The sequence below is a fragment of the Nicotiana tabacum genome, chromosome 5 (assembly GCF_000715075.1).
Source record: "Nicotiana tabacum cultivar K326 chromosome 5, ASM71507v2, whole genome shotgun sequence".
NCBI classification, from domain to species: Eukaryota; Viridiplantae; Streptophyta; class Magnoliopsida; order Solanales; family Solanaceae; genus Nicotiana; species Nicotiana tabacum.
The window spans coordinates 2460212-2483206 of NC_134084.1; the positions used below are offsets into that span (position 1 = coordinate 2460212).

General features: G+C 34.7%; 1 protein-coding gene across 1 annotated transcript; it reads left to right on the top strand.

Moving 5' to 3' along the window:
* The first annotated feature begins 16050 nt into the window (after positions 1–16050).
* Positions 16051–17614, top strand: LOC107803516 (brassinosteroid-responsive RING protein 1-like). The gene has a single exon (XM_016627258.2). It carries the CDS (start codon positions 16232–16234, stop codon positions 16733–16735), a length of 504 nt encoding a protein of 167 aa, XP_016482744.1. The 5' UTR covers positions 16051–16231; the 3' UTR covers positions 16736–17614.
* Positions 17615–22995: the final 5381 nt, after the last annotated feature.

A 22995-nucleotide genomic window follows, 5' to 3' on the forward strand; every position in this document is an offset into this window, starting at 1 on the left:
AATTTCCTTTACCTTTGTTTATAATTCTTCGGTAGAGAATTGCTTATAATAAAAGATAATTCAGGACTCAATTTTTTATACATTTAATAAATATGTGTTGTGCTATATGGAAGAATACTAACTCATTACTATGTATAAAGAGATTTATAAATGAAGAGTTAAAATTTTGAAAAAACAAATTTATACGTAACGAATAAGGATCCAAAGTGGAACCGAAAATGAGAAAAAACTTATGTATGAATAGATGCGAACACAAATGGAATGAATAAATACAACTTATAAATTGTATTCAACAAATGCGATTTATAATTTCAATTCAGCAGATGCAACTATAAATTGCATTTGCTTGTGCGGCTTATAAATTGCATTCAGCATATTGGACTTGACATGTACGACTATACCTCTTGTTTAGTGTGACAAATATAATTGTGACTAGTGGATAAATTTCAGTAATTTCACTTCCAACCGAGAGGTTGTGAGTTCGAGTCTCCCCAAGAGCAAGGTGGGAAGTTCTTGGAGGGAAGGATGCCGGGGGTCTATTTGGAAACAGTCTCTCTATCCTAGGGTAGGGGTAAGGTCTGCGTACACACTACCCTCCCCAGACCCCACTAAGTGGGATTATACTGGGTTGTTGTTGTTGTAGGAGGTGATGATCAGCTAGATTAGACTATTTCAACAAATTCAGAACTAAATCTAGGATAGAAGGACAAAACAATTAAACAATCACTAACAAACAACATCTTGGTAAGTCTGTAGCCGCAGAGGCGGACTTATGTGTAACCTTAATGGGTCACATTGGACCTCGTAAACTTTAGTAAAAATATTATATATGTATACGTGTATAACTTGAAAATGATTAATTTAAATTACTTGGCACCTAAAATACTAAACGCCTTTAGGGGCACTGATTCAGCAAAATACTGATGTCCCCATCACATTAAATTTCTGAGTTGGCCTCTATATATCATTACATACAAAAATCCCATAAACAAAAAATATAGAAGTTATATATGTTATTAATTTCACGCAATTATGGGGTCGATAAGTCCAGAGGCGGATTTAAGATTTTTATAACATGAGTGCACTACTAAAGAAACGAGAAAAAAGAAAGTATTAAGTGAAAATTGATCCCTAAGTTTCTAGGTAAATAACTCAGCATTCAACCAAGTGTACCATTAGCCTCTTTGAAACATGAGTGTCAGTAAATAATAGTAGATTAATTTTAGAAAATATGCACATAAAATACCTAATTCGCGAAAAGATCATAAGTTCACGTGCCCTATATCTTAGGCTATAAATCCGCCCCCGAACAAGTTTGTGAAGTAATTAAAAGTATGTAATACAATGATTCAGATCTCAATAAAAACAAACTAAATTAGTTTGTTAACTTTTTGGTAGTTGCCTATGTTTTTGTGAACATAGTAATAGTTGCACCGTCAAATAATCAAAATGCATACAATTAATGTGATTCGGACATCATTTAATTATAAAAGAGAAAGATTAATATTACTACATGCTTTACTAGAGACTCGGGTTCAAATCTCGAAAATAAAAAGCAAGGAATACTTTTTCTTTGACAAATCTTATGGGATACGACTCCGAATTAATTAGGATCCAATACAAATATATCGATTAAAAAACCAAAAAAATAAAATAAAAAATCAATCGAAGTTTCAGGAGGAAGAGGAGCTCCGTTCTAATGGTCCCATGTAGGGGTGCTCAAACCGAGCCGGAAAACCGCACCAAACCGATTAAAAAATCCGACTAAGTTTGGTTTGACTTGGTTTGGTATTGAGTAAAAAAAAACTCGAACCAAACCGACATATAAATATATAAATTTATTTATATTTTTAAGACTTTATAGTGAATTTTCTTTAGAAATGTAGAAATATTTGGAATCCTCTCATGTATTAACCTTGAAAGCGTAAATTAACAAAAATTATTGTTAGACGACTAAGAAAATAACCATCACGTATTGCTAAAAATATTCTCCCATTAGAATATTTTAATTGATCATATGTTTGTCAATTTTTTCCATATTTACTAAATATATATTCACCTATAACGCATCATATTCAGGGGGAGGTGTCATGATGCATGCTATTTGCTGATGACATAGTCCTAATCGACGAGACACGACGCGGCGTCAGTGAGAGGTTAGAGGTTTGGAGACACACCCTTGAGTCCAAAGGTTTCAGGTTGAGCAGGACGAAGACGGAATACCTTGAGTGCAAATTTGGGGCAGAGCCGACGGAAGCGGGAGTGGAAGTGAGGCTTGATTCTCAAGTCATCCCTAAGAGGGGTAGTTTCAAGTACCTGGGGTCGTTTATTCAGGGGTCCGGGGAGATCGACGAGGATGTCACACACCGTATAGGGGTGGGGCAGATGAAATGGAGGTTAGCGACGGGAGTCCTGTATGACGAGAAAGTGCCACTGTTACTGAGAGGTAAATTTTATAGGGCAGTGGTTAGGCCTGCTATGTTGTATGGGACCGAGTGTTGGCCGGTGAAGATCTCACACATCCAGAGGATGAAAGTTGCAGAGATGGGGATGTTGAGGTGGATGTGCGGGCATACAAGGAAGGATAAGATTAGAAATGAAGATATTCGAGAGAAGGTGGGTGTGGCCCCCATGGAGGACAAGATGCGGGAAACAAGACTCAGATGGTTCGGGCACATTCAGAGGAGGAACACTGATGCACCGGTAAGAAGGTGCGAACGACTGGCGGTGGTGGGTACGAGGAGAGATAGGGAGAGACCTAAGAAGTATTGGAGAGAGGTGATCAGGCAGGATATGGCGCGACTTAGGGTTACTGAGGACATGACCCTAAACAGGGAATTGTGGAGATCGAGCATTAAGGTTGTAGGTTAGGGAAATTGTGATGTCTTTGTTACAGCGCACTAGAGTGAGACTAGCCAGTTAGGAATTAGTCTTAGGATGCTATTGATCAACTACTAATGATTTGCTTTATCTCCTGTGTATTAATACCTTACATCTTTCTCGTATTTCCTATATCTCTTATATTGCTGTTACTTTGTTTTTATGGTATTTATGTTATGTTATGGATTTTATGGTACTTTATGTTGTTTTATTATGAGTCTATTGATAGTACTAATATAGTGTCTCTTGTTGCCTCTTTGAGCCGAGGGTCTCCTGGAAACAGCCTCTCTGCCCCTCGGGGTAGAGGTAAGGTCTGCGTACATATTACCCTCTCCAGACCTCACTTGTGGGATTACACTGGGTTGTTGTTGTTGTTGTTGTTGTTATCAGAGCTTTATCTATAATTTTAACAAAGTAAGATTGAAATAATATTCATGTAACAAAAAAAACCGAAAACCCGAAAAACCTGACAAAACCGAACCAATCCAAACCGATATAGTTGGTTTGGTTTGGTTTTGATAAAAACCGAACCAACCCGGTCCATGTACACCCCTAGTCCCATGGCTTTGATCATTCCATATCGTATGTAAAAGTACTACCCTTAGTCTTAATTCATGTGACAATATTTGATTGGGTACGGAATTTAAAAAAGAAAACGGACTTTTGAAATTTGTGGTTTAATCGTCACTAATCTTAAATCAATTAATTTTCATAACCTTGTGGAATGTTATTAGTTGTTTAGTTCTTAGTGAGCAAAATATAATTGTATTAGCAATAAACAATTATTTCTTTAGAGAAACACATATAAAAGTTGAGATTTTGTTATATAATATTCTCAAGTAAATTCAACGATTTACGATACTTTTTAAATATAAATTTTTCGGAAGTTATTTGTTTTAATTTAAGTAATTTAAAATTCCAAAATCAACCTTGGCAGTAACCACAAGTTTCAAAAAAAAATTATAAGTACAAAAATTACCATTCAATTCAAGAAAAAAAAAAAAACATATCATAGGAGAAAACTTTTTCTTACACGGAAGAGGATTAACAACATTATCATTGTTTTTCATAGAAAAGAAGCCAAGCCGAACATTTTGCCATATTTGACAGTAAATACAACCATTAGAAATATTACCATGAATACGTTCATGGCTGTGAATATATTAGAGATAAAATGCAGCTTGCCTGAAATATTTTAGAAAAATAACTAAAAAAATGTAACAAATAATCTTGAAAATAAGATAAGTTAGATTAAATTACTTGCCCCAAATATTCTTCGGATCCTTCCCAAGGCGTTCACCCATCCACTTTTCTTTTTTCTTTTTCTTTAACCAGCTCTATGCCTTTATTATTTTACTTGATGTAGCTCTTTCAACAATCACAATTTACGTCAAAATAAGGTTTGGATTCGATTCCTATTCAAATTAGGTTTGTTATATTAATAGACCCTTGCAATCCCGTCTTTTCCCGAACCCCATGCATAACGGGAGTTTGGTGCACCGAGCTGTCCTTTTTTATATCAAAAAGTTTGCATATTAGACATGAAAGTCATATACAAGCTATAATATAACCATCCTAATAGGTAAAACTCTGAAGTTGGCGTAGTTTCTGTTTTTGCTTTACTTTTGTTCTTTTGCTGTTTAATTTATTTTTATTTTTATTCGGGTTGTTAAAAATCCTCCCCATCAAATTTTGGGTTCCACAACTAACTTGATCTCCTAGTAGGACGAAAGAAAAATAGTTTAGGAAAGACTTAATGAGAAAGATTTTATTTGATATCAAACTCTTAGATATTAAAAAAATAAATTGAATGACTATTTTATCCAACTTGAACTTTATTTTTAAAGGATAAAAAGACGAAAAATTGGATAACACTTACACGTAACGAATATGAAACTTAACTATGACACTACATGGCCTCATTTGTTTTTTTTTAAGATTAAGACGTTTGAATCTGAATATCAAGATGTGTATTAAGATTAAGACATCTGAATCTGAATACACATCTGAATATATTAAGATGTGTATTAAGATCTGAATAGAAATAATTAAGATTGTTTGATTTTTAACATCTGAATGTATAAAATTTATCTTTATTTGAAAATTAATAAACATAAAATTCAAATAAAATACTAACTAATCTAATATTTTATCAATAAAATATATAGTTTTTTAAAATATGATAGTTGTTGGTGGTGATGGCTAACGAGTGAATGTCGACTAGAGGCGGTGGTTGGTAGTAGTTTTGGTTGATGACGGTAGTTCATGCTAATAGCTAGCAGTGATTGGTAGTTGTGGCGATTATGATTGAGGATGGTGGTGGTGGGTAGTGATAGTTAATAATGTCGGGTGGTGGTAGTTGTTGTGATTGAGGAAGGTGGTGGGTAGTTGGTGGTAGGTTATAATGATGGGCAGTGCCGGCTGTGGTTGTTGATGGTGTTGGGGTGGTCAGTTGTGGTAGCTGAGGCGGATGAGTGTTGATTGTGGGTGAGAATGATGGTGGTCGGAATGGTGGGGATAGTAGGTGATGGTCGATAATGGAGGCTATGATTGAGGATGATGGTGGCATGGTGGTGGTGGAGGTGGTTGTGGTGGGGGGTGGTGGTGGTGGTTGAGTATGGTGGTAGTGGTGGCATGGCGGTAGTTGATAATGGTAGGCGGTGACGATAGTTAATAATGAATATGTGATAGCATCTTAATGAAATTAGGTCTCTGCTATAGATCTTAATCATACAGACCTATTCAGACCCATTAAATGATCATGAAGTAAAAAAAAAACACTTAATGATTAAGATCTGAATAATTAAGATTGAGACTTTAAAAACAAACGCAATTAATGTCTGAGATCTGAATGATTAAGATTCAGACCTCCATTAAGTACCTCAAAAATATAATGTACATAAAATACTAACCATTTGAAATTAATTAAGCTTAATTAATTAAGTACATAAAATACTTAATGATTTTAAGCTTATAATTAGGATATGGGAATTAATTAAGATTTAAGAGCCTATTTGAAATTTCTTTCAATAAAAGAACTTTAAACCCGAAAAGAGCCTATTTGAAATTTCCTTCAATCCTAGTCATATTCTAAAGATCGAAGTATTGAGATTAAAGATTTCAATTTAAATTATAAGATTTTTTCCACTTATTAAAGTTGGATTCGAGAATCTTCACATCTTATTTTCTCACTGAATCTATTATCACTTATTCATCTAACATAGTAAAAAAAACAAGGGGAATATATATATATATATATAAGTTTTTTTTTATTTTGTCCAGCAAAATTAAGGCAGCAAAATATATATGTATTTTATATATATATCATAATGCATAATGTTTTTTATTTTTTTGGCTAGTGAATGCAATTAATTTCTGCCGACCGGACAATTTTGCATTATGCCCAAAAATAAAAACATAAAAGGGGACAAGGAGAATTTAATTAACGTGATCCTAAAGAATAATCACTTGATGATCTGCAACTTTTTCTTTTCATACTAATAATTGCAGTACTCACACATGTATAATTAATCGTGATAAAAAAGAAACTTGTATTAGCGCTCAAGTTATTATTAACGTGGTAAACATTATCAAAGATTATGATGGGATAGATAAGATTCGTCTATTCTTGATCTGAACTTTCGGATTGAAGCCTTAAAAATGAAAAAGTTTTGTAATAGGGACGCTTCAACCCTTTAATGGCCTTACTCGAAGCGTATTCGAATCAGGTGGAGCCTTGCAATCCTACACTTAGCCTTTGTGGTTAGCAGCTTCTGATATTTTAATTATGATAATTATCCAAATGTTTGGGGCTAACCATGGAAGAATTTTATTTTAATTTAACTAGAACGGCTGGATTTTCTTATATTTAATCATCAAATTATGGCAAGTGGAATAGCATTGGATTAAATATATTCATGATTCAGTACTAAAGCCAATAATAAAATCATCAGGGTGGGGATTTAGCTCGCTTAATTAAGTCCTAATTTGGGGGAGAAATTCAAAAATAGCCACATTTACAATTGATTGTTCAAAAATAAGCCAGTTTCAAAAGTAATCGAAATTTAGTCACTTTTCATGCAAAGATAAATATGAGCGAAAATACTATTCAGAACCCGGAAAATACGCCAGTATATTATACTGGAATCGGCAAAGTATACCGGTCCAACATAATATGTTGGAGTTCATACACAGGTGCACCGAACTCCAGTATATTATGCTGGACCGGTTTCTGTTGCAGCAAAATAGTGGCTATTTTTCATTGACTTCATAAACGCTGGCTATTTTTGAATGACCAGTCCGAAAACTAACTACATTGTGCTATTTTTACCCTAATTTGCTGCTAATAAAGCCATATATAGTGCCATTGATAGATAGCTTGATTAGTGAATTTAATTTTTATTTATTGATAATATATTATGAAACAATAAAAGTAGAAGAACAATATTGCAGAGAAAGAGAGAGAGAAAATTCTTATTGAATTTTGGGATGAATTACAATGGAATAGAACCCTCTATTTATAGGGAGAGGTTGACTTAGCCACCAAGTAATAAACCCGAGAATCTCTCTAAATATGGACATTCACCATAAATAGAATTCTATTTATAACACTCTCCTTTGAATGTCAATTCAACATATAATGTGCCTCGTTAAAACCTTAACTAAATAAAACCCAATGGGAAAAAAAATCTAGAGAAGGAAAAAGAGTACACATATCTAACAATACGCCTTTTGGTTGCCTCGTTAAAAACCTTGCAAGGAAAACCCAGTGGGACAAAACTTTGTAAGGGAAAAAGAGTACAATGCATATTAACTCCCCCTGATGAGAGCACTAATTCACATCTTTAAGCATTTGCATTCCAATCTTGTGCACCATCTTCAAACGATTTTTGGTAGAGACTTGATAAACAAATCAGCCATATTAACTTGAATGAATATATTGCATCTTGAAATCATCATTCTTGATAGAGATGTAATGTCTTCATAAACTGCCGTAGAATGGCCCTTTCAATATCTCCATAGAGGTATTCTCGCTATCACATTATCATGCTTATAGTTATAGCAAAATACATATGTACACAAGTTACACTTATCATACGGTACTTTGGGACCAAGAATTGTATATGCTTCAAGTGATTTAATATTGTCATATAAGTTAAGTCATATAAGCCATATAATAGACTTTAGATGCATATCAAGTTTTTATGTCATGCTAGACATATAAGATTGATAAAAGTAATTGCATACATCATTGACTTTGTAGTTTATACTTTCAAGTGTTTGAACTACATGTCCAAAATTATGTGTCTTTCATATGGAATCAATTTTACTTGAATTGTGTCACTTCCATTTGGCCAATACTTTTGTGTCTATATTTGATAGACTTAAAATCCTCATCTATACTGAACGCTATGATAGATGTCGTCGACAAACATTTTATATCGGTTCCAATATATTTTCATATAGACATAACATAGAGATCTCTTCATTCATATATTCAGGTACCTGAATCTCTCATGAAATTTTATGAATTGTTATGTTATGTGATCTTCTAGATCACTTGCCTCCTTTATTATGATCATTTTGATCATTTGCTCATCTTCTTTATCAAGAAGTTTATTTGAAACCGATTTGTCTATATGGTTTAAGCGTACCATAGACTTTGTCATTCTAGGACTTAATAGGAGCATTTGCAATGAGAATATAGTTACTTTCTTTGGGTCAGCAAATGCGTCTAGCATACTTTGCAATATATTGCAGATGAATTATCTTTTTATGAACTTCAAGTTCATATTATCGTATTTGAGGATCTAGTTATACAAATAATAATTCATTCCACATAACTTTTTCTCAACTGTTTATCGTCTCTCCCCCTCATGTTGGAAAAACTAACTTGTTTTCCTCAACTTTGAAAAATCCATCTTTGTGCGTTATGGTGCTAATCAAAATATACACTGCACATTAATAATAATACAATGGAATTATTTGGTTTCTGACCCTGAAGCACTTGTGATGGGAGAATGTAATATACTTTCGTATATAACCTATATCAAACTAATATAGATAACTTTGTTCTCATAAGCAATAGTTAAGCTATTAAGTGGAGGCACTCAATAAATCATTTTGCTAAACCAACTGTGATGTAACCCAACTTATCAAGATAAATTATCTTGGATAGAAAATCTGAAAATTATGCTCTAAATTAAATTATTGAGCAAATTACCTCGCAAACACCAAGTTGCAGGTTAATAATAATCGCACATGTAACCATCTCATAGATGCATCTTATGTGGTATACATGGCAGGTGAATGAGCCCATATTCACTTTTGATATTTCCAGCATTCATGGGATTCAATCCCAATTTTAGTTGGTCAATTAATTAACGAGAACAAGCAATATAAGAGAATTCGTAAAGAACTTTCTAGTTCTTTAATATTTACCTATGTGAATTCTTTATTATTTTTGCACATCATACTTAAATTGATATGGCCAAACCAATTATGCCCACTGAATAAATTATCAATATTGATAAAGTTCAGGTTTACAGCATGACGTGTGCAATTATCGATAAACACCAAGTTTATTATGATATGGGTTTTTATATCAATAAACATCCACTTTAGTGTGGTGTTCTTTTATTTGTGTAGTACAAACTGGAGAATAAAGCGGGTAGCTTTTCACATACATATTATCCCACTACAAGTTGTAGTAATAAAAGATATTAAATCTTTCCTTTATTTATAGTCTCAATATAATCAACCGCTTTCGCGTGTACTTTGGAAACTGAATAAGTTTCTTTGAGATTTACTACAACACAATATCTTATTGGTAATCAATTGTGTTTCTCCAAAATAGTAATAATTGGCTCTTTCAGAGCTCTCAATTAATTTGGTACTATCACATATTCATCAACATCCATATGGTGAATATCTCTTTTAAAGAAAAAGTTATACCATTATGGTTATGGTCAAAATTATATGCAAGATCTGTTTCTTGCATTACCGCTGTCTTTTAATAATTACATTGCAGAATATTTTGGCGTGACCAGTGACCATTTATGCTATAATAATGACATTATTTTCTTATTTCCTCTCAAACCTCCATCTAGAGGTGAGTGTGGTATATACCACTAGCACACTCATATTCTTCCAAGAATGAATATGTATTCATAAATCACATGTTGTCACATTCACATCATGAATGGACCATAATCATCTATATGTGCTTTACAAAATCTCATGTCAAATCGATGACAAATATTACTTTCACATAGTGAAGGATTCTTTTGAGAATCCTTATTGTTCTCATTGTCACAATAATGACGATTATAATTTCGTCTATTGTTACGTCCACATTCATTATACATTCATAGTAATAATTTTGTCTTCTTTCAGACTTATTACATACTGCTATCACATTCTCTTAAGGGAATGAGAATGGAGCAAATTCAATGGAACGGGTTTTTAATTCTTTGCCCACAATCATACATGAATTTGATTATGGCAAGACATAGAAATTTTACCACTTTGGGTGGTTATAATTTCTTTCAAACTCCATTAGAGTTACAATCACAATTTATCGTCTTTGCTTGTATTTAAAATCAAATTATAGAATGTCAAGAATTTGAAAAAGAAAAGTAAAATACTTACCTTAAATCCTGAATTTAATCATGAAGGAAGTTCATGGAACAATTGACAATCATTATGCTCAATCCCAAAGCTTATACTCAATAGGTTAGAGTCTCGTGCTGATAACGTGTTATGAAACAATAAAGTAGAAAAACAATATTGCAGAGAAAGACAGAGAGGAAATTCTTATTGAATTTTGGGATGAAATATAATGGAATAGAACCCTCTATTTATAGGGAGAGGTTGACTTAGCCACCAAGTAATAAACCCTAGAATCTCTCTAAATATGGACATTCACCATAAATAGAATTCTATTTATAACACTCTCCTTTGAATGTCAATTCAACATATAATGTGCCTCGTTAAAACCTTAACTAAATAAAACCCAATGAGAAAAAAAAATTCTAGAGAAGGAAAAAGAGTACACATATCTACAATACGCCTTTTGGTTGCCTCGTTAAAAATCTCGTTAGAAATCTATTTATAACATAATATAATTTTTTTAAAATAATTCATTTATTTAAAGTTAAAGTTAAATAGAATTTTTATCACTTGCACATCCGTGTATTTTTAATTACATCAATTTAATAAATATATGTATTTACCCTTAAAATGGATAATAATTAAATCTGTACGAGATTTTAAGGATATGTGGATAGATTCAATATAAGAAATCAAGAATGTTAGATAAACAAATGAAAGATGAAATCAATAACCAAATCAGTTGTGACGTTGAGTCCGGGCTCAGATTTTAGCTTTACAGTGGTCTTACCCTCGACCAGGCCCGCTAGTCGAAGCCAAATGTGTATGGAGAACTATGAATAAAATAAAAACATTGAGTGTATGGAGAACTATGAATAATAAAAACCTTTCAATGTCTAGAAAGCAGAAAAATAAGTTTATATTGCCTTGATATGCGTGTCACAATGTGCCCATTAAATAAGAAACCCCCTCGTTTATTTTTAATAGGGAAATTTTACCCCTAGTACAATTCTAAAAAGGGAAAATATCCTCCTTGTACATCAGTCACTGATACTTTACCGGCATCGAGCGAGATCCGCATCGTGATATCCAGTTGGGTGCGGATATCACGGCCCTCTGTTAGTAGTATGCAACCGTTTGTACTGCCTTCCGAGGTCTTGGAACTCGTTTCAGGTTCGGGGGGTGTTGACTTGTCGGGCTCGGTGGCGGGCACGTACTTCGTCAGACTCACCTAGAACTCGGGGTGTGTGCTGACCCCTAGTTCACCCGTATACAATATGACATATATTTTCACAGACACGATTAATATGAAACCATATTTAATTGATTTATTCTCTTCTTAATTTATTACTTAATCATTATAAACTAATATAATTTAATATAACATTCGATACGGATAAGTTTTTACCTCGTCCAACTTGGCTAATAAACTGTCACGCGCTTCAAAACTAATCAACCCACGCTCTTTGGCTGGTTGGCTGGGACTCATCAGTCACATCAATTTCCAACATAAAATTTTCTCTCTTTTCATATCTATAAGATGAGACTGATCAAATTCATGAAAGTGATACAAATAATTAGTCACCAACCATCCATGCCTATCAGTATCAGTCAACATCTTGTGCACATGCTGCCTTATATATCATTAGGAGCAACCTACGATGCTGGGGCACGATGTGACACCAATATAACAATTGTGGTACCACGCTACGCGAATTCGGATTAATCGAGACCTCAGAACAAGTATCGAACATCGAAGAAGAAAAAAAAAACCCCACCATGTTCCGTTTTCGTAAACTGATTGCTTGTAGCAGGGGCGAAGCTATGTGTGGCCAGGGATGGTCAACCGAACACTCTTCGCCGACAAAGTATATTATGTATGGAGTATAATATTACTTGTTATTCATAATAATAAAAATAGATTTTGAATACCTATTACGTGTTATGTATTGATAAATATTCAAAAAAATAGATTTTGAACACTCTTGCATAACACCCTTATTGAATTTTCTGGCTTCACCACTAGCTGGTAGATCTGATTGAATCCCGAACCACGCGAGAGCCCAACCCTGGAGGAATGCATGGTGCCCATTGATTTTTTTTTTTTTTGTTTTTTTTCTTCTGAGCTTTATGATGTATTCTATGCCCTATGGTTTTTTCAAGAAGATGATTGAGGGGTCGTTCTTGATCAATTTGGTTTTCCTTTAAGAGTTTGTGGGCTTATGAAAGGGACAATTGTTGGAACCATTTGCCCCCACTTGATGCCTATATTGACATTGCACAATCCTTCATGACTTTTCCCTTTTGGTCCCATGGCTTTGAATTGATCATTCCATATTTTTTTCTTTTGGGTTATGTCCGATAATTGATACCCGTATTGAAACTCCGACTAACCGAGTACACGTCGCATAAGGCCTATTAAGAAAGGAAGTGCTCTCTACTATGGGCTTTTCTATACTCAGAGCTAGAACCCAGAGTCGGGAGTCTATCAGAAACAACCTCTCTACCTTTAAGGTAGGGGTAAGGTCTACATATACACTACCCTCCCTAGATTCCACGTGTAGAATTATACCGAGTTTATTGTTGCTGTTATTCAGAGCTAGATTCCCATACCTCGAGTTAAGAATGGAGGGATCCTATCTATTTCACCATAATCCTTTAAAACGGCTACTTTGCATCTTTTTTCCTATATATATTGTATTTATCTTTCTTTCTCTTCTCCTTCTTTTATTAAATTTTCTCCTTCAAATTTCCATGTTTTGCACTTGACTCCGCCTATTCATTTAAACATTTCATTTATTTGACAAATCGAAGCAACAAATAGGGCCAAATTTCAGTGGATTGTGAAAAAAATATTCTTTCAGTTTTCACTTACAATATCTTGTCGTGTATTTAAGTCTTCTACGAAGAATATTTACCTATGTATCATTTAAGGGTACATTTAATTTGTATCATGTATTAAGCCTTAAGCGGATGCTTAGGTTTAATTTAGATATGATGTGTTAGTGTAGCTTAATTTATGACATAAAAATAAGCTAGAAATTATTATCTAAATTATAAGTTTTCAAAATAAACTAGAATTTGCAATTAATGTTGCATGGCTCGTGGTCAGTTTTCATTTCAATCAATTATTGAGAGATTCCAATACTATAGTACGTACTTGAAAATACGTATTGGTCTAGTGGCTTTCAAATGAGTCATTTTCTTATGTTATGTTCCTTTATTGGTACCTAACTAAAACAAGTCAAAATCACTTGATTATTTGTGTCGAGCATTTTAAAATATAAAGTAAGGTGTTTTCAAGAGTACTATATAGTAGTACCTTTAATTTCAAGATAGCTAGATATAGCATATTTATATGAATTCATTTGAAACAGTACTACATATGAATTATCAAAGAGAATACTAGACACAATTTTTTTTAAATTCTAATGTGTAATTCACATAGGGTCTTGAGTGAACGGTCTTCGAAAACAACCTCTAATTAAGATAGGGGTAAGGTTGCATGCTAAGTTACTAACTACCCTCAACGCAAATATTATTGTGAAAATCAAGGGAGAGTGTCGTTTTAGAAAAGCTACAATAGTTTCCAATTTCCCCGAGCTTAGGGGTCAGTTAGGGGGGTAACCGGCCAGTTGATCAGCTCATTCGGGGTTAACCTGTCGATCAACTTTAGGCTGAGCTTCTAGTGAAAAACTAAAACCCTACCTTATAAAATGAAATTCCGTTGTTTTGTAATAACATAACTTTTTTCTTTTCAGACCTCACTTATGGAAATACACTGAGTTTGTTGTTTTTGTAATTTACAGAGGGTCAAAATGCAAATGTGGCGAGTGACGCATTATAAACCGCCAAAAATTTGATCTTCTAGTCTTTGCATTATTTGAACAATTCAAATATAGTTTAGCTACTTTAATATGTCACCAAATAGTTTGTGATTTTATAGTTACAATATGTAAAGTTCATATACCTTAGTGTGACAAAATATAATGTTATGAATATATTATTGTATTGGGAAAAAACTGAGTTTATATTAAAGATGATGTGGCATGACACGTGGATTAGTTAAATGGTCAAAACGCAGCAATTGACTAAGAGGCACGGATGGAGACATCCACGGGAAGAAGAATTTAAATAGGCACGAGACGACGTATAGATACGAGTCTCGTACCAATTTAAATTATTTACAGCCAACGGATTAGAAGGCATTGAAGACAAAGATCTGATGACAGAAAGGAGTCCAAATTCATTATTAAATACTTGATACGTTACAAAATTGGTATTTAATAGGAATGATTGTATAACGGCTTATTTAATGTCATTTATTACTCATGATTATATCATTAAAGCTGAGGCTTCATTCCTTTACCTAGAATTATCTATAAAAGGAAGAAGTATCATCATTTGTAAGGACACGGAATACTATTGAGAATTTATTGAAATACACATCTATTTGTTTTTTTACCATCATTCTCAAAAGTATTTTATTTTTGTCTCCTGATTATCAGTAACCCGAATTTCTTTTTAGCTTTGACCAAAAACTCAGATTTTTGGTTAAACAATTATATTATTACAGAGAGTGAAATCCAGTAATCAAAACCCGTCCTTGAAACTAAAAATAGTAGAAATAGTTTCTTAAGGTTGGATAAGAAACTAAAATAAGAAGGTAGATCTAAAATGGACAGTTTTTATTTTTATTTTATTTTATTTTCATTTCTTAAAATTGACAGTTCAAGTCTTAAAATAGACAGTTCAAAGTGTAAAAAGGTGAGCAGCACAAATCATACGACAGCACTCCTACATCTCCGAATGGGGCATCATCGTATATAGAAGACACATTCTCACATCCCTTTCACTAATCACCCCCACCCCACCCCCACCCCCACCCCACCCCCCTACAACTCCCCTCCCCCTCCCCCCTCCCCCCTCCAAAACGGAAAAAAATAATCCATTTTTATCATTTAAAAAATGCTCGGATTTGTGTTTCTATTTTTCGAGATTTTTTTTTTGAAAAGAAAAAGTCGTTATATTTATTATTTATTCAATTTAATTGTCGTTAGTAAACCTTGTCATTGACGGAGCATCAATGTAAAATAGATGAACTCTGTGATTCAAAGGAAAAATATTCAATTCTACCCCAGTAGATGCATGTTCATCAATACTAAACAGAGTCAGATTGATGTAAATCATAAACGGAGAACTTACAGGTATTTTCTTGTAGCGAAAGCCAAAAATTAATTAACTCACAATTATAATTACTGATAGGTGATAATTCTCTCACGGGATATCAGACGTAACTCTTAACTATACCTTAGTCTAAACTCTAATCTTTAAGCGATAGAGAGAGCATTTTGGGAGGAGAGTTCTTTCCTATATAGTAATCGTATAACGCTAGCTAAATTGTTTCTTGAGCCGAGAGTATATTGAAAATAATTTTTTTATTTTTAAACGATAGAAGTAACGTTTTTCGCTTTTTCTATTCTTAGCTAAATTGCGAAAAAGGGCACAAATTTGACCCTTTTTCGCTTTATTCTATTCATACTTTCCTATATAATCCCCCACCTTCAACATTCCCCCTTTAACAACCAATCTCAGCTCAACTCTATATCCATCACTAATTCCTCCATTTTTTTCACGCACTACACACACTACTATTCAAAGAAAACACCTTTCATTTTCATCTTCTTTTTTTTTTCTTTTATTCTTTCACAAAGCAAATAAAAAAAAATAAAGATTAATTATGGGTTTTCCACTAGGCTACACTGAACTTTATCTTCCTAAATTACTCCTTCACGTTATTATAATTTTGGGTTTCATTAAAGAACTCATTTGCACACTATTTAAGCTTTTGGGCCTCGAGGATTTTCTCGAGCCCGAATTTTCATACCCGACCCGACCCGAATCATGTTCGGAGCCCCGGTTTCACTCATTGTCGGCGGCGTTGATAAGGGAGATATTACCGGTGGTGAAGTACTCGGAGATAATGGACCCGCCGGAGAACTGTGCGGTGTGTTTGTACGAGTTCGAGTTGGACGATGAGATCAGACGGCTGAGGAATTGTCAGCATGTGTTTCATCGGAGCTGTGTGGACCGTTGGATGGATCATGATCAGATGACGTGTCCGCTTTGTAGAGCAGTTTTTGTACCAGATGATATGATGGAGGATTTTAATGAGAAGTTGTGGTTGGCTTCTGGAGTTTCTGATTTTTATGACGAGTATTCATCTATTGCTGCTGGTTTGTAGTAGTCATAATATTTTGTTTAAATCTTTTTGTTTTTTCTGGTCGGGATTTGATCTATGTTGCCTCGACTCTTCAAAATATTGTTGCATTCGCATCAGATCCTTTAAAAATGTACAATTTTTAAACACACACCCGACAATTTTTGAAAAGTACGAGCAATATAGAATTTGATAGTGTAAAATATACCAAAATGTATATACTATAAGAGAGAAAAAAAGTAAAAAGAAGAAAGGTTTTGTATAGTCTGCAATTTTTTGGGAATGTGGAATGAGAATTGATAGTTTTATTTTCAAGCAAAAATGATAATGTTTTATTTAATTATCACAAAATACTTAGGCGACTAGTTTGAATTTGTATCTAAGTTAATAAAGTATTGCTCCTAATTGTTAAATTTTTGTAGTAAATAACCTTTTTGTTTCTTTTGTAACTGATGCAATTAATCATAGTACTCATAATGGTAATTAAACTACAATAATGGTCAGTAAACGTTACAATCTATTCTTTTACTCAACTTAAATTATCAATTTTATTGGTTACTTTTTTTTTTACTATAAATACTAAGTCATATCTTCTCCATCACATAACTCTCTTCTCTTCATCTATAATTATTCATTTTTATTGTCTCTTTTTTATTTGAAGCTATCTCTATAGAAAGATTTTTTTTTTCTCTCTCGAAGGTTCTTTCATCTTAAATCTTTTGGCTGTTGTTAGTTATGGAATGGGAAAGAGAAGAACATATGTCGTTACAAGTAATAGTATTTGGGGAGTCAAATACAAGCTTGATGAAGCCGCTATCATCAACGATGTATGCATATTTTGTTACTCTTAATCTGCCGCAGGCTTGTAATTGTAGTGAGTTCATAGGTAATAGTTTTGCCTTTTCATTGGTGTAAAAATATCCTATTTTTTGGATATTAAGCCTGATTATACTAAGTAAATATATATAGGCATATCTGAATGGTAGGAGAATTAATCAAGAGAGTATTAATTTTTTGAAATTTTTCATATTTTTGGTAAGAGGGGGATTGTTGATTTGGTTATTTAAGGAAGGGTAATGATTTCTGATTTTATGGAGGAACTGAAGAGTATGAAATATTAGAAAGAAAATGAAACTAGAAGATAACATAAAGAAAAAAATGTGTATCCTGGCTACAACTTTTTATATATTATATTTTGTTAAACATTTAGATGTATAACTTTTATTTTTAACATCAGATTAATTTTATGAAGAGATGAGAGAGAGAGAGGGGGGGGGGATGAGAGGGAAATATAATTAAGATTATATAAAAATTGATTTTTGACTTTTTTTATGTAGTACAAAATATAATATACAAAAAAAAATAATTAAGAGAGAAATTGACTTAATTAGTAAGAGCAGAAAGGAGAATTGACTTAGGTTATTTAAGGAAGGATATACGGAAAATAATGTTAGAATGAATTAAAATAAATAGTATAAGGAAAAGAGGTAGGATGAAATTATCAAAATGAAAAACGATAGAAAAAAAAAGATTAAAACCAAAGGATAGATTATCAACAAGAAAAATGACAAAAAAGGGAAACAAGAATTCAAAAATGTCTTCGGATAAAAAAAATTCAAAATGTTAAGGTAATGAGAAGTATTAAATGATAAACTATTTTCTTTTTGTATTTCGAGAATTAGAACTATTTTTTTTCTTTTTGAAAAGGTTAAGAAAAGTAAAATTAAATAAATATTGATTTACTAAATTCTTAAATTTTGAAAATAGAAGTATTTAACTTAAACGTATCAACTAGAAATTTTAAGAAAATAATTGAGATGGAGGTACAAAATTAAGTAGCTACTATCAGTAACTCTTTTAATATTTCGGTATTAGAAAAATTATCATGTCGTTAATTTAACCGTGCGAAGCGCGGTCATATTTACTAGTGATCAATATATTCGGATTCCAGTGTAACGACCCGACAGGTCGTTTTGAGCTCTAGTGCATCGTTCAGCAGTTTGAGGCCATGAGCAGCTTTACTTCAGGTATTATGACTTGTGCGTACGGTCGGAATTGATTTCCGGGAAGTTCGGAGTTGATTTGGAAAGAGAATTCTCATTTCGGAAGCTTTAAATTGAAAGAATTAGCTAAGATTGAATTTTTGAGTAAACGACCTAGGAATCGGGATTCGAAGGTTCCAGTAGGTTCATATGATGATTTTGGACTTGGGCGTATGACCGGATCGGGTTTTGGATCACCCGGGAGCGGTTTGGTGCCTATTGTGGAAGCTAGCATTTTGGAAGAAATTTCATAAGTTTTGGTTGAAGTGCATTTCGGTGTAATCGATGTCCGTTTGGGATTCCGAGTCTGGGAGTAGCTCCGTATGGTGATTCTGGAGTTGGGAGAGCAATCAGAAGTGAATTCGGAGGTCTGTGGGTCATTTTGGAGTCATTTGACTAAAGATAGAAATTTGAAGGTTTTTGAGAAGTTTGACCGAAAGTGGACTTTTTGATATCAGAGTCAGAATTCGATTCCGAAAGTTGGAGTAGGTCCGTAATGTCGAATATGACTTGTGTGCAAAATTTGAAGTCAATCGGACGTGATTTGATAAGGTTAAACATCAAAAGTAGAAGTTTGAAATTCTAAAGTTCATAAAGCTTGGATTGGAGGTCGATTCGTGGTTTTAGTATTGTTATATATAATTTGAGGCCTCGAGCAAGTCCGTAATGTGTTTTGTGACTGGTTGGGGTTCCGGGGGCCTCGGGTGGATTTCGGGTAGTTAACGGATCGAAATGAAATATTTGGAAAAGGCTGAAGCTGCTGGTTGCTGTCATTACTGCACCTGCGGTTGGTAAACCGCAGAAACGGTACACCTATCGTAGAAGCGGCCCAAGGCCAGGCAACCTAAGACCACAGATGCGGCCCCAAATCCGCAGAAGCGGAACTGCAGAAGTGGTGGTCCTGTCCGTAGAAGCGTCCCTAGACCGCAGAAGCGGTGGTCGCAGGTGCGGCCCAGGACCGCACATGCGGAAATCGCAGAAGGCAGTGGCCTTCATTTATTCGGGCTCTAGGCCATTTTTGCTCATTTTCACTCATTTCTTGGGCGATTTTGGAGCAACTTTGAGGTGCCATTTCACCATCAAGCATGAGGTAAGTAATTTATGCTAGTTTTTAGTTAGATACATGATTTTATACGGATTTGGATATGGAAATTGGTAGAAACTTGGGGTTTGAGGGAAGACCTAGAAAATTCGTATTCTTGGATTTTGACTACGATTTTGGGTATAGAATTAAGAGAAAATCATATATTTGAGTTCGTGAGTTCTGGGTAAACTTTATCTTCGAGAAATTTCGGAATCCGGGCATGTGGGCCCGATGACGTTTTTGTCAACTTTTCGATCGGGGTTAGGAATTGTTATAAATTGGATTATATGAGTACCTTAGCATATATTAATGGGTTTACATAATTATTTGCTAGTTTTGAGCATTGGAGCATCGGTTTGAGTCGTCAGAAGGGCTTGGAAGCCGGTTTTGGAGTTTCGGAGCGAGGTGAGTCTCCTTTCTAACCTTGTAAGAGGGAATTGTCCCATAGGTGAGTTAATTGGTTATGTGCTCCTATTTGTGGGGGGCTACGTACGCACGAGGTGATGAGAGTCCGTACGTAGCTACTATTATGCTATTGTTCGGGTAGTCTAGGACCTAAAAGCATGCTGTACTTGGAAATATTTGTAATCCCATTGACGGTTTGACTTGCTTAAATTCTATCGAATTGGTAAATGAATCTAGAAGGATTAAACTTCATTTTTCTTAAATCATTAAAAAAAAAGGAGGATTTGGATTTTTGTTGGATAGTTGTTCCCTAATGAAGTCTGGATTAACTGTTTGAATATGTGATTCTATGTGTACCTGTGTCACATGTATGATTTGCGAGCAGGGTGTTTGTTTATTTTATGTTGACCGCGTCGCATGGAGGATTCGCGAGCGGGGTAATAGATGCATCTATGGTTCGCACCGTTCGACCCTCGGCAGTGCACATTTTATATTTCTATTGGATCGGGCAGTACGACCTCAGCATGATTTGCGCATGCTTGTATTGCTTGCCTTGAAACTTATTGAAGTTGTTATTGCCTCTTCCCAGCTTAAAAATATATGTATAAATGATGGAAAGGAAATTTGGAAATTTCCTATAAAAGAAAGAATTGTTTAGTTTCTGCAATCTATCGAATTACAATCATGTTTATAAAAATTCACAATTTAATATATTATTGATATGATATTATTGGACCACTAGTAAGTGTCAAAGTCGACCTCTCGCCTCTACTTCTTCGAGATTAGACGGGATACTCATTGGGTACACATTGTTTTCGTACTCATACTACACTTTTCTGCATTTTTGTTGCATAGGCACATGCATCTCTAGTGTCCTAGTGAGCGCAACAACATGGTTGATACGGAGACTTAGGTGAGCTTCATTTCCCGAGACGGCCCGCAGCTAGCAAGTCTCTTTTAGATTACTGTATTTATTTTCTGTCCAATATTGTATTCTGGACGGTTGTTGTATTACATTATTTCTTAGAAATTGCTCATTCACTTGTGACACAGGGTTCTGGGATGTCCATGGGTTTATTCAGAAATTTTAAAAGTTGTTAAATGTTTCATTATTTATTCAGAGGAATTTACTATGTATTGTTTAAACTTATAAAAGAAATGATTTCGGAAGTATTTAAAACGAGAATTTAATTAAGTATTTTGGTTGGCTTGCCTAACAGCGGTGTCCGGCGCCATCACGACCCTTAGTAGATTTTGGGTCGTGACAACATGGTATCAGAGCACTAGGTCCCTTAAGTCTCACGAGTCATGAGCAAGTCTAGTAGAGTCTCGTAGATCGGTACATAGACGTCTGTACTTATCTTCGGGAGGCTACATGGCTGTTAGGAGTACTTCCCTTCTTGATTCCTCATCGTGCGATTTGATTCCTTGAGGCTTATGCCCTTGTTTCCTTCCTACTCAATCTTACGCGACGCGAACTGCTTGTTATAAATCGAGAATTGAAGAATTTTAATGGTACCACGGATGTGGTGCGGGATGTTTCTCCCTAAATAGTTGATTGGGCTACTGTCGTTGCCTTGCAGAAGGATATCTTGTCATTTCGGCTCAGTAACAGTATTTTTGAGAGCTCTGAGGCTAAGCACAAGTTGCCATGATGCTATGAACGATTGTTCCGCAGTAATGATATGATGGTAGGATGTTTGCCTACGTATCGGGGCAGTTAATGAAGGGAGGTTTATCTAGAGATTCAGTATTTTTTCCCGGCAGGGGAAAGGCAATTGGACTAAGAATTTTCAGATTTGGGTAGATGAAGTAATGAGACTCGGTATTTGCGAGCGTGGTGGAGTTTTCTTCTATGATGAGGTGTCGTTGTCCTTATTGAATGTACTAAGTTCGTCGGTGTTATGATCTTCTACAATTCGCCTTTAGAGCAGGATATTGCGAGACAGTATTAAAGAAGCGACGGTCAGAGATCGCGAGGTGCAGTGGTTTAGGATTGAGTCGGTGTTTCTAATGTCGACGGCTCGAGAAGGATGATTCCCGGAAGGGTTTAAAGTTACTAGCGATTTGGGAGTTCAAGTGCTACGAAGATAGATTTTATTAAGGCAACAACCGAGCAGCGAAGGATGAGGAAGGACATGTGGGAAGTGTCAAGTGGTGGTTAAAATTTCTAGAAGGCCAGGTATAAGAAGCAAGGGTCGAGTAGTCGACTAAAAGGGGTAAGTTTCGCCAAAGTGGGAGAGTGGCGGAGTCGCATATGGGCTTGTGGTAGGATGACCACTCACATTAAGGAGGGTTTGGAGAAATTTGGGAATTTTAGTGATTGGCGATTAGGGCCTACGGATTAATTTGAAGTATGGACTATTATGTGGCAGGAGATTTGATATAACGGAAAGGAGCTGCTTGAAATGAAGAAGGATACAACCTAACTTTAAATTTGAAAGATGTCGCCGCACACTTAATCTATGTCCACGAGGAGTGAATGGACTGGTGCAGCTAGAGAGTGAGCTCAGACTCAGGATGGGTCATTGATATCGCAGTGACTGTTCCTCGTGCAGTGACGTTGGAAGGTATCGGAGAGTGATTTCCACAGGGAGTTATTCCCCGTGAGCAAGTTAGCAGTCGTGTGGTTGGTGATGCTTCTGCGAAGAATTTTATTGGTTATACAGCAAAGAGATTGGTCGTGAGAATGTGGTCGATGATTCAGAGTATAAAAAGGGGTTTTTACAAAAAGATTCCGAGAATTTTGGCGA

What these genes read in the sequence shown, in the direction of transcription:
- LOC107803516 (XM_016627258.2), top strand. Translation starts at nt 16,232, where the DNA reads ATGGGTTTTCCACTAGGCTACACTGAACTTTATCTTCCTAAATTACTC.